Here is a 16,862-nt window from a genome sequence, read left to right as displayed (position 1 = left end):
AGCAGGGCAGAGAGAGGCTAAAGGCGGTCTGGGCTGGGTGGATGGCTGAGAGCTCACTGGAGGAGCAATCTTCACAGCCTCTCCACCGTAAGTCTCTCACTGCACGGCAATAGACACGAGCTTCCTGGAGGGGTGTGATAAATCTGTCACAGCCTACAGAGATCTCTCTCCAACGTAGAGGAGTAGGACCTGCTCCCGAGCAGGGCTTCCCTGCTGCACTGTCAGAGGGACAGGTAATGACAGTTGCCTTCTCCCAGGGATGGCTGCAGGGGTGTGAAGCCGGGTGTGCAGGCAGGGCTGCCCAGGGCTGTCCTGCAGAGCAGGGTCCCTGCGCCCAGGGGGCTGTGTGCCAGGGCAGGGACTCTGACGCTTGCCAGGGCCAGCACTCAGCCTGCCCGGGTGGCTCCGCACAGCTCTGCAGGGAGAAGCTGTGGGTGGAAGGAGCGGCCCCCATCAGAGCACGGTCCCTCTGCTGTGGAGAGGGTGCTGCGTGGGTCAGGGCTGCTCACAGCTCCACATCACTTCAGGACATTGCCAGAGGCAGATTTTCAAGAAGCACCTCAAGGCAGGTGCTACGTGGAAGGAAAGGTGCTTTCTGAAGCCTGTGCTTTCCGTTTCCTGCTGAGTTTGTGGGGGAACATAGCAACGGAGCTCTGAGGTTTGCCCAAGAGACTGAGACCTCTACAGCATTAGACTGAGAGGTCAGTAGGTCTGTGAGGAAGCTGATTCAGTCCCCTCACCAGTTCCTTTGCCTAATGAGAGCCCCATCACTTGTGTGGAATCCTCCTGGTTTATCTGACCTGCTCCTTCTCTGAGATGCTCCTGGGCAGTGTCCTGCTGCCAGGAGGGCTCTGCAGGGCAGACCTGAGCACAGAGCGGGTGGGATGTAGTCTGTGGGCACTGATAGGTAGCAGACATGGGGAGAGAGAAGCAGCTCCTGGCAGGGACAGATCCAGGCAGCAGAGACACAGACGGGGAGTGAGAGCAAAGTGCTGACAGCAAAGGCTGGGAGGGGGGAATTGGGCATCTCCCTGTCAGCCCTTCACTGAACATGTTTTTCCCCTACCAAGTCTGTCAGTCTCCTCTCCCACCCAGCAGAGCCTCTGCCCTCAAGGCGCTGGGGTCCAGGGCAGGAGCTGCCTCCTCTGCAGCCTGAGCTCCAGCAGAGGAGACTCTCCTGAGTGCCCATCTCTCCCTCCCTGGCCTTGCCTCACTTGGCAGAAGCCCTGGGGTATTTCTCCTGCTTTCTCCACCTGCCCCTGCTGCTGCTGTTTTCAGGCTCTCTAGGGATGGGCTTTGCAGCAGCAGCTCAGCAACTGCCCCTGCACGTCTTGCCATGCAGCTGTGTCCATGGGAGCAAGGTGCCCAAGGCCTCTTCTAGCCTGGGGGGGTCTGGGCAATGCAGTCCATAGGGTGGGGATAAAGCTGGCTCTCTGTTCAGGACACCCCATCTTCAGGGCATCCAGAAGCTTACAGCCCTTCCCTTGGGAGGGGACTGTGGAGATCGTCTGCATTTTGCAAGTGGCTTATCCAGTTTCCTTTCCAGTATCCAGTTTCCTTTCAGGGCAAGAGCTGAGTGTGAGCATCCTGTGGCTCAGAGAGGTGTGAGCCAAGGGCAGCTGAGAGCAAGACTGAGGGACAGACCATCTCTCCTCCCTATGCACTAAGGGTCCAGCCCTTTGCCTGCCAGGGCTCTCAGGGTAGCACTTGTAGTGTAGCAGAAAGGCCAAGGATGCCTGCCTTCCACAAACCCCCTCAGGTGGGACAAGGAACAGGAACAAAAGAAAACAAACCAACCCCCCACAGATCTCCTCTGCAGTCGGGTGAGTTGGGAGGGACAATTGTGAAATGTCATTGATTTCTTGCGTGGATTTAAACAGAGATCACTCCTGGTTTCTCTCTGCCTGTTGGTGCACAGCAGGACCGAATCCTTTGGTGCCCACAGCAGAATCCCCTGCTCCCCATTGGGCCCTCAGCCAGCAAGAAAGAGAGTTGCAGCCAGGCAGCTGCATGAAGGTCTTTCTGGAAGGAGAGAGAGAGGCTGGCGGGGGGTGTTTCTGTGAGAAATGGAGCAGGATTTGCTGAGAGTTGTGTGTCCTAACTCTTCACTGCCTTTTCCTCCTTGGACAGGCCCCCATACCCAGACAAAGGAAATGTCCAACAGCAGCTCCATAACCAAGTTTCTCCTCCTGGCATTCGCAGACACACAGGAGCTGCAGCTCTTGCACTTCTGGCTCTTCCTGGGCATCTACCTGGCTGCCCTCCTGGGCAACGGTCTCATCATCACTGTCGTAGCCTGTGACCACCACCTCCACACCCCTATGTACTTCTTCCTTGTCAGCCTCTCCCTCCTCGACCTGGGCTCCATCTCCACCACTGTCCCCAAAGCCATGGCCAATTCCCTGTGGGACACCAGGGCCATCTCCTACCAAGGGTGTGTGGCCCAGGTCTTTTTCTTGTTCTTTTTTATATCAGCTGAGTATTTTCTTCTCACTGTCATGGCCTACGACCGCTACATTGCCATCTGCAAACCCTTGCACTATGAGACCCTCGTGGGCACCAGAACTTGTGTCCACACGGCAGCAGCTGCCTGGGGCAGTGGGTTTCTCTATGCTGTGCTGCACACTGCCAATACATTTTCACTACCACTCTGCAAGGGCAATGCCGTGGACCAGTTCTTCTGTGAAGTTCCCCAGATCCTCAAGCTCTCCTGCTCAGACTCCTACCTCAGGGAAGCTGGGCTTATTGAGGTTAGTGTCTGTTTTGTATTTGGATGTTTTGTATTCATTGTGGTGTCCTATGTGCAGATCTTGAGGGCCGTGCTCAAGATCCCGTCTGAGCAGGGACAGCACAAAGCCTTTTCCATGTGCCTGCCTCACCTGGCCATAGTCTCTCTGTTTATCAGCACTGGCATGGTTGCCTACCTGAAGCCACCCTCCATCTCCTACCCCTCCCTGGACCTGGTGGTGTCAGTTCTGTACTCGGTGGTGCCTCCAGGAGTCAACCCCCTCATCTACAGCATGAGGAATAAGGAGCTCAAGGATGCCCTATGGAAACTGACCCAATGGACGTGGCGACACTGACAACAGTCTGCCTCCCAGCAATTCACATTTCCCGGAGCTTATCTTAGGTCAGCAGTCTGCTTTTTTCCCTGAAAGAATTCTACTTACATATAATTTTCTAGGTTGTTACTTCTAGTCTTGCAGCTTTACCTGTTGGGTGTGACCCTAGCACCACATTATGTCAGCTGTGACCTGTCCAACAGCAGCTCTTCAATAAAAGGGCATCTCCTGGTTGCAGTGCCTGAAGGTTGGGCTCTTCCTCCCAAGTGGCTGCCACTAAAATGTCCAAGGAATTGGTGTTTTAAAAAGTCTTTTCTCCTTATGTTCCCCCTGTGTTTGTGGTTTAGATCACATTACAGTTGGGTTCCACTGGACCAGAAGTTCTGGTTTAAAAGGCTTTCTTGTTGGTGTAAGATGGTGCATGATCTCCCCATTCCCTCCTCAGGCTGCTTCACATATGTCAGGACTCATGGCGTATAGCCGTCTTTATGGAAATGAATTTGGAGCAGTCAGGAGAGGACAAGGGCTCAAGACGTGCCCTGGGGTGGGAGTGAATGGAGGCACACAAAGTGAAACACCCTCAAACACCCCAAAAGCAAAGCACGAAATCAAGGTATGCACAAAGAAGGACTCTGCAGTGCCATGGGAGTCAGTGTGGACCCAGTGGGCATGGCAAAGGGAGACTGGAGAGATGCAGGAGGTGCCTGAGGAGCCCCAGGGCCAGGACTCTTGTGCTGTCCTAGGGAGAGGGGCTGGTGGGGCAAGAGAAGGGTGCAAATGCAGTTGGGGTTAGGGACAACCTACAATATGAATGCAGCAGAGCTAGAGATTGACTGGCCTCTGTTTCCTCTTGCCCTTTTGGACAGCAGCAGCCCTGGGGCTGATGGGGAGGCTGACCCCCCTGTCTGACCTCCAGGAGCTGCTGTGCCCTTCAGAGCAGCCGGAGCTGTGTCTGAGTGCCCAGAGTGCTGCAGCCCCCTGTGGTGGGCACTGCCATGGGGCCAGGGGAGGTGTGGAGAGCTGGAGCTGGGGCTGGGCTGGAAATGTCCTGGAAGAGGAAACACCAGTGTAGAGCTAAGCTGTGTGAGTGTGCAGGAGAAGGGCACACAGCAGGGTGCTCACAAGGCAGAGCCAGGTGACAAAATGAAGGAAGCAAGGCACCAAAGGTGCAGAAGAGAGGGGCTCGGTCTGTGCCATGCTCCCTGCACACCCAAGGGAGGCTGCCCTAGGAAAATTGTCCCAGACCGGTCCCACACACCAGCCGTTTCCATCTCTGGCCATACACCCCAGCCCTGAGAAGGGACCTTTGCTGTACGGTCACCTCCGTCTTCTTCCGAGGCTCAGTGATCCCCAACTCCACAGCCATGATTAATAAAGAGGAAACCAGTTTCCTACTGACACTCTTTACACACCAAGTTCCAGAGCTCTTGCCACAGCTGCTCTCTCAGCCAAGCCCATTCTCAGACAGCTCCAGCTAGAGCAGGTGCTCATGGCCTTGTCTTGACAAATACTGAAACTGTCCAGTGATTCAGATCCCACCAGCTGGCCTGGGTCCTTGCCCCAGTGTTTGACTCTGAGGGATTTCTCAAAACCCCAGCTCTGTCAGCCTCTCCTTGTCCATAACGTGCTCCAGGCCCCAACCATCCTTCTGGCCTCTGCAGGACTTGCTCCAGTCTGTCAGGGTCTGTATTGTGTTGGGAAGCCCCATACTGGGTGCAGCAGTCCTGGGGTGGTCCTGTGCTGGGTTAACATTGACCAGCAGCCAGACAACCACCCAGCTGCTCACTCACTCCCCCAGCTGAACAGGACAAGGGGAGAAAATAAATCAGAAAAGCTCATTGGTCAAGGTGTGTGTGGGTAAAGAGGCCAGAAATGTTGGCACTGTGGTAGGTGTTCGGTTTGGTTTGACCCCAGGCAGCAGCTAAGCACCCACAAAGTCATTTGCTCACTCTCCCCTACCCCCACCACCCCCAGCAGGATGGGGGAGGGAATTGGAAGTGCAAAAGCAAGAAAACTCATGGGTCAAGACAAAGACAGTTTAATAGGTGAAGCAAAAGCTGTGTCTACAAGCAAAGCAAAATGAGGAATTCATGCACTACGTCCCATCGGCAGGCAGATGTTTAGCCATTTCCAGGAAAGCAGGCCTTGGGAAGACAAATGCCTTGATCAGAAATATCTCCCCTTTTTCCTTCTTCCATTGAGTTTGGGTGTTGTTTTTTTTTTTTTTCTGAGCCTGCCATCATTTGCAATGGAATATCCCTTTGGTCATTGTGGGCCAGCTGTCCCAGCTGTGCCCCTGCCAACTTCTTGTGTCCCCCCAGCCTACTTGCTGCAGGGCCAGAGTGGGAAAAAGAGGAAGCCTTCATGCTCTGCAAGGACTCTTCAGCAATAGCCAAAACACTGTTGCGTTCTCAGTGCTGTGTTAGTAACAAATCCAAAGCACATCACCCTGTGGGCTGCTATGAAGAACATTAACTCCATCCCAGCCATTTACAGGTCATACATCAGGGTGAGGAATGAACAATGTCTCAATTAAATGATCTGAGGAAATCAGTGGATCACAGGACCTGGCTCTTCTGGGGGACTCCGTTTCCTCGGTATTCAGTGGTCAAGGGAGACAGCAGGATGCAAACCTTCCAGGAGGTTTCTTGTGCTGTTTGTGGAAACGTTCTTAGCAGAGCTGCCAAAGAGTCCCTTCAGTCTTCTGCTCACCTGGACCTGGCACTCCCAAAAGAGGAAGAGCTGGTCAGGCATGTGAATACCAGTGTCAGCCTTGGCTGTGGTGACCATGAAATGCTGATCTCCCGGATCTCCAGGGAGGTGGGGAAGGAGGGTAGCAGAGCACAGAGCCTGGACTTCAGGGCATGAGAAGATGCCCTATGGAGGGCACTGGTAGGTGGGATCCCATGGGGGCAGTGTCAGGGCCCTGAGAGCATCCATAGGCCTTCATGACCCTGACCAGCCTAACATGGGGCCTGGACCCACAACTCTGTCCATGGGCCCAGGGGACCATTGAAGCCCAAGCCTGAGCTTCAGCCCCAGCTTGAGCTATGCTGTAGGTGTACTGGTTTCCAGACCAGCCATAGACACAGCCTTGCCTGTCCATGAACCCTGTTGATTGGGGCTTGCAGTCTCACTTCCCAGCTTGGTTCTTTATGGGGTGTACAATGAAATGACACTGTGGCCCTCCAAGTGCCACACCCCAGGTGATTCACAGAGGACTAGGGTCTTCTGCTACCTTTCTTCCCATCACTTGGTCATGTCTGGGGAGGAGAGGAAGGAAAAGCAGGTGAGCTTTCTGGGTGCCAATTGTGGAAAGTGGGCAGCAGAGCCATCACAAGTGAAATGATCAAAAGGCTCTATTAGTTCAAAACTCCTTTCTTGGAGCTCCTTTCTTGGAGGCTGAAATCTTCAGCAGGAACCTGGAAGCCCTGAGATCCCTCCATCTCCCTCTCTTTCAGTAATTAAACTGATAGTACCCAAGTCAGAGGCTTTTTTCAATTCTTTTTACAGCCTAAAGCACCCCTGCTCTGGAGATGTGCCAGGAAACTTGCAGAAGAATCATACTCTTCTGCACAAGAAGGTGGATGTTCCCAGGAATCTCAGGAGGCATGGCATAGTGACAGCTGTGTTCAGGGAGCTGGTCAAATGCCTCATCTCCATTTCTGTAACGGTGCCTTAGATGCCTGGTTCATGTGTAAACTCTCTCTGCAAATGCTGACATTTACTGCGCTACCTGTTCTGAGCCCAGAGCTGGCCCTGCTTGGAGCTGGGCGTTGGACTCGACACTTCCTGAGCTCCCTTTTACCCTGAATTGTCCTGTGATGTAGGGACCCTCACTTCTAGCTTAGTCTCTTCATGGAGGGCACGTTGGAAGGCACAGGCTCATGCAAGGGTTGGTGGGGAAGAGACTGCTGGGGCTCTCTAGTCCAGCCTCCAGGCTGGCTGCGACTTTGTAGAGCTGAAACCTGAAGCGCTCCAAAGGTGGAGATCACAGCAATGCTCCTCCTAGGCCCTTATATTTTTCCTAAGGCTCAGCCTAGAGCTCCCAAGAGGCAGTTTGTGGCTGTTGCCTCTGTCATCTCATTGGCCACTGCAGAAGCGAGCTTGGCTCCATCATCTCTCCAGGGAGCTGTAGGCTCTCATTAGGTTGCCCTGTGCCTCCACTTCAACAGGCTCTAGCGAGGCCCACTTCCCTCAGACTCTCCTCACACCTCATAGTTTATGTCCCAAGCTCCATCTTGCTAGACCTCCTCAGGACCCGCACCTCTTTATTCTCCTTTGGAATTGTGAGACCCACTGGCTCCTATGGCATCCGCTACGGTGCCCAGGCCCTTCTCCGCAGGGAACTCCTTAGCCGGTCAGGTCCCTACCAGTGCTGCTGCACGAGTTGCTGTGCAGCTTGTGGGTTGAGATAAAACCAGTTTAACAGGCAAAAGAAAAAGATAGAACCAAACATAAACCAAAACCAACAGGCAACGCATGGGCAATCACTCACCACCTCTCACAAGCAGACTGATGCCCAGCCAGCCTCCCTTTAACAGACACCTTGAATGACAAAAACCACCTCCTTCTTCCTCTGCCCCGGCTCTTCTTGCTGAGCATGACATCATCTGGTATGGAACATCCCTTTGGTCAGCTGGGGTCAGCTTTCTGGGCTGTGTCCCCCTGCCAACTCCTTGCCCACTCCCAGCCTACTCACTGGGAGGGAGCAGAGTGTGAAACAGAGAAGACCTTGACACTCTGCAACCACTGCTCAGCAACAGCCAAAACACTGGTGTGTTATCAACGCTGTTTGAGGCACAAATGCAAACACATAGCACCATAGGGGCTGCTACGAAGGAAGTTAACACCATCCCAGCCAGACCCAGTACACTTGAACTGGGGGCCCAGAAGTGGACACAGGAGTGTCCAGGTGGTCTAACGAGTGATGAGCAGGGGCAGATGATCTCTTCCCTCACACTTTTGGTGAGGCTTCTCTTTATACACTCCAGGACACTGCTGGCTGCCTTTGTTATCAGGTCGCACTGGGTTGTGTAGATCACTGCTGGATCCTGTTTTGCCCTCTGTTCCCCAGCTTCACTAGGGCCTTTTACTCAGATCTAGTCCCTGGCCAGGCAGTCCCCAGCCCCTGCCACTGCAGGCCGTTAGTCTATCCCAGGCACAGAGCCTGGCCTTTGTTCTTCTTCTAGTTCATGAATTTCCTGGCAGGACAGTCCTCCTGCCTGTCTCGTTTCTCCTGAATGACATCCCGAACACACAGGAATGGTCCTTCCAGTGTAGTGTCATTGACAAATGTGGTGAGAGTTTCTTCCTCTGGGTCATGGACACACATGTTAAACTGCACAGGGCCCAGGAGAGTCCCTTGTGCTGCCCCACAATGCCCCAGGATGTGCCAGTGGCCTTCAGGTAGGCTATGACCCCTTCACCACTGCTCTCTCAGCCTCATCACCCAACTGGTGTTTTACCCAGCCGTTTGTTGACCCATCCAGGCTCTAATGGCCTAACTTGGGTACAAGAATATTGGGGAGACCATGCCACAAATCTTGCTTAAGCTGAGGTGAACAACATCCACTGTTCTCCCCTCACGCACAAAGGCAGTTACTTCGTCATGAAGGCAAGCAAGTTGACGAGGCATGATTTACCCTTTGGATGTCCATGCTGACTGCTTGTGGAAACATGCTTCTCTTTCAGGGTCCCAGACATGTCACCCAAGAGCATTCCAGCTGATGGCACACTCCTCACCAAAGTGAGCTTGTACAGCCTTTGGTTCCCTGGGTTGCACTTTTGGTCTCTTTCAAAGGCGGGTGCAACATAGGCTTGTCCTCACTCACAAGAGACCTCTACCAATCCCATGGCCTTTCCAAAGGCACATTCCACAGAAATATCAATCTTCCCCTATAAGTTCATTACCACTATTCTGCCTGTTATATGGTGTATTTAATTTCTCTCATCTTTCATATACTTTCCCCTGTCCTGACACAAAGACCATTTCTAAAGTCATCTTTTCAGATGCAGACTGCCTCGACAAAGGCCCTTGACATTATTCTCCAGTTTCCTCCTTGCCTTACTCTTTTTTCATTTGGATACCTCTCACCTATGCTGCTGCTTTGAGCTTCAGGGACTAAAAGCTTGCCTGTCTTTTGGTAGCGTAATTGTCTGTCTTTAAGAGCCAACTCTAATTATGTTTATATCTCCCTTTTTGTATCTATCCATCTACAACATTTCTCATAAGATTATGCCTTGTAGAAAGTCAGCCTCATGAGAGGCAGCTTGTACTTAGCATATGGCTGAGGACTGTGTTTTATTGTTCATGAAACTTCATCATGCTTTACTTTTCTTTGCTTGCAAAGAGGAAAATTCCTTCTGTGCCTGTGTGCAGCCGGTTCTCTAAGGAGATCAGGTGGGAGATGGTGCCATGGAGCTGTAACATTCAGCTCCCAGAGGTCAATGAAGTCTGAGGTAAGGCAAAGTGAAGCAAGGCCCAGGTGGCCAATGACAGAAATGGTGAGGCTGGGGAGGTGAGGAGCAAGGTTGTCCATGGAGTGTCAGACCTCAAGGGCCTGCTTCTCCTGCCTGTCCAGAATTCCTGAGGAGACACTCTGCATCAATATCAATTGGAGAATGCTGCTATCACCTCTTCTTTAATCTGAATTTAATAAAATTCCACATTTAAAAAAATATTTTTTATTACGCACACTTTGAAATCTTCCTCTTAAACTACCCTATGAAATGTTTCCAATTAGCTGTACAAGTCTTGAAGACGTGAAGAAAATTACAGGAAGGCAACTAGCTCATTAAGGCTTTCTGTATTTTAATGAGCCCCATGGTGTATGTGGCCCTGGGTCTGTGAAGCTCAGATACTGAGAGGAGACTGAACAAACCTCTCAAGAAGTCAAAGCCAGAAGAAAAACCTTGAAGCATTGATTGGCCCCACTGAGGGGGACAAAGCCTCCCAAGGACTCGTTAGAGCAGATAACTGGAGGCTCTGATTGCAGGTAGGCAAAGGCAATCTGCAGGGGGCTGTAATGCTGAGAAAAGCCTTGGTTTGTTTTATGAAGCAGCAAGGCCAAACCCTGACCCCCAGGCCGTGGAATAACTCAGAATAACTCAGGTTAGAAGTGACCTGAATGTCATCTCAACCAACTCTCTTGCTTGAGGCAGGGTGAACTAGATGAGGTAGCTCAACTGCTCCACTCAGCTTGCCAAAGGAGCTGAAGGTGAGCTCCATCCCATCGTACAGGGAGATAATCCAGATGTTCAACAGTGTTGGCCCCAAGTGCTGGTAACAGAGATAATGACTGGTTGCAAGGAGGATTCTGTACCAGTGGTGACGTCTGAGCCTGATCGTGCAGTCATCCTCCCATCCACCTCATTGTCTGCTTCTTTAGTCAAGATATCACCAATCTGGCTCTAAGGAAACTAGGGGCGACCATGTTAAGGCCTGGCTAAAATCCAGCCATGTAACCTCTCTGATGGCTCTTGCCTTTCCAAGGCGTTTGAGAGAGGTGTCACAATGAAACCAGCCAGCTCCACTAGCACCCCTCTGCACCAAAAACCTTCTCCATATCTCACACTTCCAGGAGAGTGCCCAGGACACAGCACACACCGGTCGATGTTTTCTGGGCCTGTTCAGAAGAGAACCAGAAGTGGTTTCTCCCAGCAGGCCGACAACTCCATATGGCTCTCTGTGCAGCTCACAGCTTTTCTGAGCATTTCTCTCAGTCTCCCACTCCTCTCCATACTTTCTGATGCTCAGGCTGCAGATGAGGAGCTTGAGCAGGGGCCTGAGGATGGTGTAGAAAACGTGCTTTGTCAAACTCTCTCAGGGCGGCTTTTCTGGGCATCACACAGACAAGGATGAGGATGCTGTAGAAAACGGTTTCACGGGTGAGGTGAGAGCAGCAGGTGGAGAAGGCCTCCTGCCTGTCCATGCTGGGTGGGAGAGCTGCCCCAGGGTGGCAGCTCTGATGCACGCACAGAATGAAATGTGAAGAGGAAGGGGAGGACTGCATCTAAAAAGCAGGTTATGAAAGCAAAGAGCAGAAGTGTCATGGTGTCACTGCAGGAGAGCTCCAGTGAAATCACAGAAGTGGTCCACTCCACTGGGGCCACAGACCTGTATCTGGGACAAGAATGAAGTGACTATTGTAGATGACAGAAATCCCCTAGCCAAGGTGTAGCTGCCTTCTCAAAGCAGACCTTCCAGTTCATGAGTCTTGCAGAGAGAAGCAGGTGGCCACAGCCCAGTACTCATCACAGGATGTGGCCACCAGCAGGAAACACTCAGTACATGCCAAAGGTGCAGAAAGTACTCCTAACACCGCTGTCAGCAGAGATGGTGTTGTCTCCAGTCAGGTCAGCAGCATGGTCACGTCAGGGGCATAGTGGTGGAGCTATAGCAGGCCTTCAAGTTGTCCACCACCAGCACAATGCTGAGGGTGTTCCCAACACCAATCACGGGGCAGGTCACGAGAGAGAGGGGAGGACTTGTCTAAGGGTTGGGGACATTCCCTATTCGCAGTACGGGTGACTGAACTGATGGTGTTTGATTGTCCCATTCCCCTTTCTCCATTGAAGGTTTTATGTCCTTCTTGTCCCATCTCTCCTGGTAGGACACCTAGGAGGGAGAGCATTTTTTTCCTATGCTAGTTGCTGAAAGCAATTGTGAAGGAAGTTCAGAGAGGTGAAACACAAAGGGGTGTGTGCCTCTGAGTGTATTCGTACTCCCTAGATGTGCTCTGTGACGTCTGAAAGGTGAGAAATGCCGCCTTCTAGATGGCAATGCTGCTCATGCTTGCAGGAATGCTTCTGACTGCACAGGTGAGATGATACTCCACAGGCGAGCTTCTTTCATACTGTGTATTTGAAGGCACAGGCCAGAAAGGCAAGGGAAGGTAATGTAGAAGACCAGGAGCATTTGTAAAGAACCTATCCAAGGCAGCTGAGATGAATCTCACTGGGAGAGTGGGGGTTGTTCCTGGAGTAACACACTGAAATTTCAGGGCTCTGTCAGGTGTCCACCCCTGATCTGGCTTCGTGCACTCCTCATACACACAGGGGTGTTCCGAGACAGGAGTCCTTCCTTTGCAGATGTAGAGGCAGCAAATTGCAAGAGTTGTAGTGTCTCCCTGGCCTCCTGTTGCCACTGCCAGAGGCTGGGAAGCACCTAAGCCCTGCAGTGTATCGCCCTGCTTTGCACTCGTTTGAGAGGCCCCAAGGCATGAGGAATGGACACAGGATCCTCGGGTCAAGGAAGCACATCCCAGTGCTGCATTCAGGTGGTTTCCCAGGCGCATTACTCTCCGTGTGAAGTGACCTCAAGACACTGTCTTTCCCACAGGCCTTCACGGCAACCCCAAGAATAGCTGATGGCGCTTGTGCTCACTCAGGTTCATCTCGCCACACGCACACAATGTCTTTAGTCTCATCTCCTAGAATCATAGAACAGTTTGGGTTAGAAGGCACCTTTAACGATCATCTACTCCAAGCCCTCTTCCATGGGCAGAGACATCTTTCACTAGACCAGATAGCTCAAAACCTCATCCAAGCTGACTTTGAACACTTCCAGGGATGGGGCATGCACAACTTCTCTGGGCAACCTCTTCCATTCCACCCTCATCGTAAAAAAAAATTCTTCCTTATGTCCAATCTAAACCTAACCTCTTTCAGTTTAAAAGCCTTGCCCCTTGTCCTGTCACTACAGGCCTTTGTAAAAATTGTCTCTCCATCTTTTCCATGAGCCCCTTTTATATATGGAAAGGTCGCAGGGAGGTCTCCCCGGACCCTTGTTTTCTCCAGGCTGAACAACCCCAACTCTCTCAGCCTGTCTTCATAGGAAGAGAGGCTCTCCTCTGGACCTGCTCCAACAGGTCCATGTCTTTCTTGTACAGGTGGACCCAGAGCTGGACGCAGTGCTCCAGGTGGGCTCTCAGGAGAGCGGAGTAGAGGGGGAGAGTCACCTCCCTCAGCCTGCGGGCCATGTTTATTTTTAGGCAGCCCAGGGTACAGTTGGCTTTCTGGGCTGCAAGAGCACATTACCGGCCCATGTCCAACTTTTCACCCACCAATATCCCTAAGTCATTCTCTGCAGGGCTGCTCTCAATCCATTCATCTCCCAGTTTTTACTGGATTTTTTACTGGGGATTGCCCTGACCCAGGTGAATGGCCTTGCACTTGGCCTTGTTGAACTTCATGAGGTTTGCACGGACCTACTACTCAAGCCTGTCCAGGTCCCTCTGCATGTCATTCCTCCCCTCAACTGAATCAACTGTCCCACTCAGCTTGGTGTCCCCTGCAAACTTGCTGAGGGTGCACCCAATCCCACTGTCTATGATGTCATTGATGAAGATATTTGTCGTGGTTTAGCCCCAGTCGGCAACTAAGCACCACGCAGCTGCTCGCTCACTCCCCCCTGGGGGATGGGGGAGAGAATCGGAAGAGCGAAAGTAAGAAAACTCATGGGTTGAGATAAAAACAGTTTAATAGGGAAAGCAAAAGCCGCGCACGCAAGCAAAGCAAAGCAAAGCAAGGAATTGATTCACTCCTTGCCATGGGCAGGCAGGTGTTCAGCCATCTCCAGGAAAGCAGGGCTCCATCATGCGTAATGGTTACTTGGGAAGACAAACGCCATCACTCCAAATGTCCCCCCCTTCCTTCTTCTTCCCCAGCTTTATATACTGAGCATGGCGTCATCTGGAATGGAATAGCCCTCTGGTCAGTTTGGATCAACTATCCTGGCTGTGTCCCCTCCCAGCTTCTTCTGCACCTGGCAGAGCACGGGAAGCTGAAAAGTCCTTGACCAGTGCAGCAACCACTAAAACATCTCTGTATTATCAACACTGTTCTCAGCACAAATCCAAAACATAGCCCCATACCAGCCACTATAAAGAAAATTAACTCTATCTCAGCTGAAACCAGGACAATATTAAATAGTACTGGTCCCAGGACGGACCCTTGAGGGACACCCCTCGTTATAGGTTTCCACTTGGACATTGAGCCAGTGACTATAACTGTTTGCATGTGGTCAGCTAGCCATTTCCTTCTCCATCTAACAGCCCATCCATCAAACCTATGCCTCTCTAATTTAGCAGCAAGAATGTTGTGGGGGACCATATCAAAGGACATACAGCAGTCTAGGTAGATGATATCCGTAGCTCTTGCCTTGTCCACTGATGCAGTTACTCCATGGGAGAAGGCTGCCAGATTAGCCGGGCCCAATTTACCCTTTGTGCAGCCATGTTGGCTGCCTCTAATCACCTCCCTCTTTTCCATAGGTTTTGAGATGTCTTCCAGGAGGATCTGCTCCATGATCTTCCATCTGTACAACACAAACACGGACTTCTGAGCTACTCATTCAGTGTCCCACTGTGGAGGGATGAACAACCTGTATGAGCAGGGCTGAGAGTCTGTCGTGGTTTAGGCCCTGCCGGCAGCTAAGCACCACGCAGCCACTCGCTCACTCCCCCCCGGTGGGATGGGGGAGAGAATCAGAAGAGCAAAAGTAAGAAAACTCATGGGTTGAGATAAGAACAGTTTAATAACTGGAACAAAATAATAGTAATAATAATAATGAATTGTAATGAGAAGGAAAACAACAAGAGAGAGAGAGGAACAAAACCCAAGGGAGGGGGAAAAGGGAAAAAAACCCAAAAAGATACAACCGCTCACCACCCACTGACTGATGCCCAGCCAGTCCCCGAGCAGCGATCACTACCCCCCGGCCAACTCCCCCAGTTTATATACTGGGCATGACATCATATGATAGCCTTTGGTCAGTTTGGATCAACTCTCCTGCTGTGCCCCCTCCCATTTCTTGTGCACCTGGCAGAGCATGGGAAGCTGAAAAAGTCCTTGATCAGTGTAAACACCATTTAGCAACAGCCAAAACATCAGGGTGTTATAATATTATTCTCATAGTAAAATGCAAAGCACAGCACTATAACAGCTACTAGGAAGAAAATTAACTCTATCCCAGCCGAAACCAGGACAGAGTCCGGTGCTGGAAATGGTGATTGTTATGGGCTGGTCTGGGACGGTTGCCTTGGGGCAGCTTCCCTGGGGTGTACAGTGAACACGGGCACAGACCACAGCCTGCTCTGCTGGTCCTGCCTCTCTCCCGCAGGAGGTCTGGCTGTGCATGGACACTGCCGCGTGCTCACACCCTGAGTACTCAAACAATTTAGCTGTTCAATCGTGTTTTCCTCTTGAGGGCACTTTCCTGGGCTTGTTCTTGAGAGAAACTTTGGAAGAAAATGTCAGCTTTCAGGCACTGCCATCAGGAGATCCCCTTGGGTGATGGAAACTCTGTTATGGAGGTCAGCTCTGCCAAGGAAGTGCCCATTGCCTGTCACTGCGTGCAATCACAGGACTGCCACCCAAAAGGACTGTGACCAAGCTGCAAGAGCAAGCCTTCCTTACCCCCACACAGGGGCTCAGAAAGAGAGTGTGGAATGTAAAAGAGAACAGCTCCAGAAAGAGCAAGCGCTGGTGCTCCCTGGCAGTGCTGCTGGGCCAGGACTCTTTTGCCCTCCACCTCTGCACGCAGGCTCTGCCACTGCAGCACCAGAAAAAGTCTCAGAAACAGGATCTCAGATGAAGAAGTTGCTGCAGGGTCCTTTATTTTTTAAAAAAACCCAGAGAACATGGCTCTTATTTCAACATTCTTTTCAACCGTCTCTAGGTAACACTACAAAGGTAGGTACAGAATTAGAAATGGCATGAACAAAGACATTTCTTTGTGCACAACATTATCACATGTAAAACAGAGCAAAAAACCCCTCCACCACCACCACCAAAACCTCCAGAAGACAGGCTGAGCCTGTAATGAGATACATTATGAGTGATATGCATCCAAGAAAGGACAGTTTATTGCTTTAGAAAAACATCCCGTCATCAGTTTCAAAACTGCATCCTTGAGCTCCTTGTTTCTGAAGCTGTAGATGAGGGGGTTGACTGCTGGAGGCACCACCGAGTACAGAACTGCCACCACCACATCGAGAGATAGGGAGGAGATAAAGGGTGGTTTCAGGTAGGCAACCATGGCAGTGCTTAGAAAGAGGGAGACCACGGCCAGGTGAGGGAGGCACATGGAAAAGGCCTTGTGCTGTCCCTGCTCAGAGGGGATCCTCAGCACAGCCCTGAAGATCTTCACATAAGACACCACAATGAAAACAAAACAGCCAAATGCTACTAAGAGACTAACCACAATAAGCCCAACTTCCCTGAGGTAAGCATCTGAGCAGGAAAGCTTGAGAATCTGGGCGATTTCACAGAAGAACTGGTCCAGGGTATTGCCTTGGCAGAGAGGTATTAAAAATATATTGGCAGTGTGCAGCACAGCATAGAGGAAACCACTGCCCCAGGCACCTGCTGCCATGTGGACACAAGCTCTGCTGCCCACGAGGGTCCCGTAGTGCAGGGGCTTGCAGATGGCAACGTAGCGGTCGTAGGACATGATGGTGAGAAGAGAAAACTCTGCTGACATGAAAAAGACAAACAGAAAGACCTGGGCAGCACATGCTGAGTAGGAGATGGCCCTGGTGTCCCACAGGGAATTGGCCATGGCTTTGGGGACAGTGGTGGAAATGGAGGCAGGTTGAGGTGGGAGAGGTTGAGGAGGAAGAATACATGGGGGTGTGGAGATTGTGGTCACAGGCTACGGTGGTGATGATGAGACCGTTGCCCAGGAGGGCAGCCAGGTAGATGCCCAGGAAGAGCCAGAAGTGCAGGAGCTGCAGCTCCCGTGTGTCTGCAAATGCCAGGAGGAGGAATTCAGTGATGGAGCTGACATTGGACATT

At 51.6% G+C, this 16,862-nt stretch overlaps 2 protein-coding genes across 2 annotated transcripts; one reads left to right on the top strand and one right to left on the bottom strand.

Moving 5' to 3' along the window:
• The first annotated feature begins 2,153 nt into the window (after window positions 1–2,153).
• Window positions 2,154–3,083, top strand: LOC140645596 (olfactory receptor 14A16-like). The gene has a single exon (XM_072849053.1). It carries the CDS (start codon window positions 2,154–2,156, stop codon window positions 3,081–3,083), a length of 930 nt encoding a protein of 309 aa, XP_072705154.1.
• A 12,814-nt stretch (window positions 3,084–15,897) lies between these two features.
• On the bottom strand, window positions 15,898–16,626 carry LOC140645595 (olfactory receptor 14C36-like). Its single transcript, XM_072849052.1, has one exon. The coding sequence runs from the start codon at window positions 16,624–16,626 to the stop codon at window positions 15,898–15,900; it is 729 nt and encodes a 242-aa protein (XP_072705153.1).
• Window positions 16,627–16,862: the final 236 nt, after the last annotated feature.

Source organism: Ciconia boyciana, chromosome 35, assembly GCF_034638445.1.
Source record: "Ciconia boyciana chromosome 35, ASM3463844v1, whole genome shotgun sequence".
Lineage (NCBI taxonomy): Eukaryota > Metazoa > Chordata > Aves > Ciconiiformes > Ciconiidae > Ciconia > Ciconia boyciana.
Note: the sequence above shows the minus strand (reverse complement) of the source record. Positions and strands in the feature narration are given on the sequence as shown.

Bases quoted from the DNA above. Each gene is read 5' to 3' on its own strand.
- LOC140645596 (XM_072849053.1), top strand. From the start codon at position 2,154: ATGTCCAACAGCAGCTCCATAACCAAGTTTCTCCTCCTGGCATTCGCA.
- LOC140645595 (XM_072849052.1), bottom strand. From the start codon at position 16,626: ATGGCCAATTCCCTGTGGGACACCAGGGCCATCTCCTACTCAGCATGT.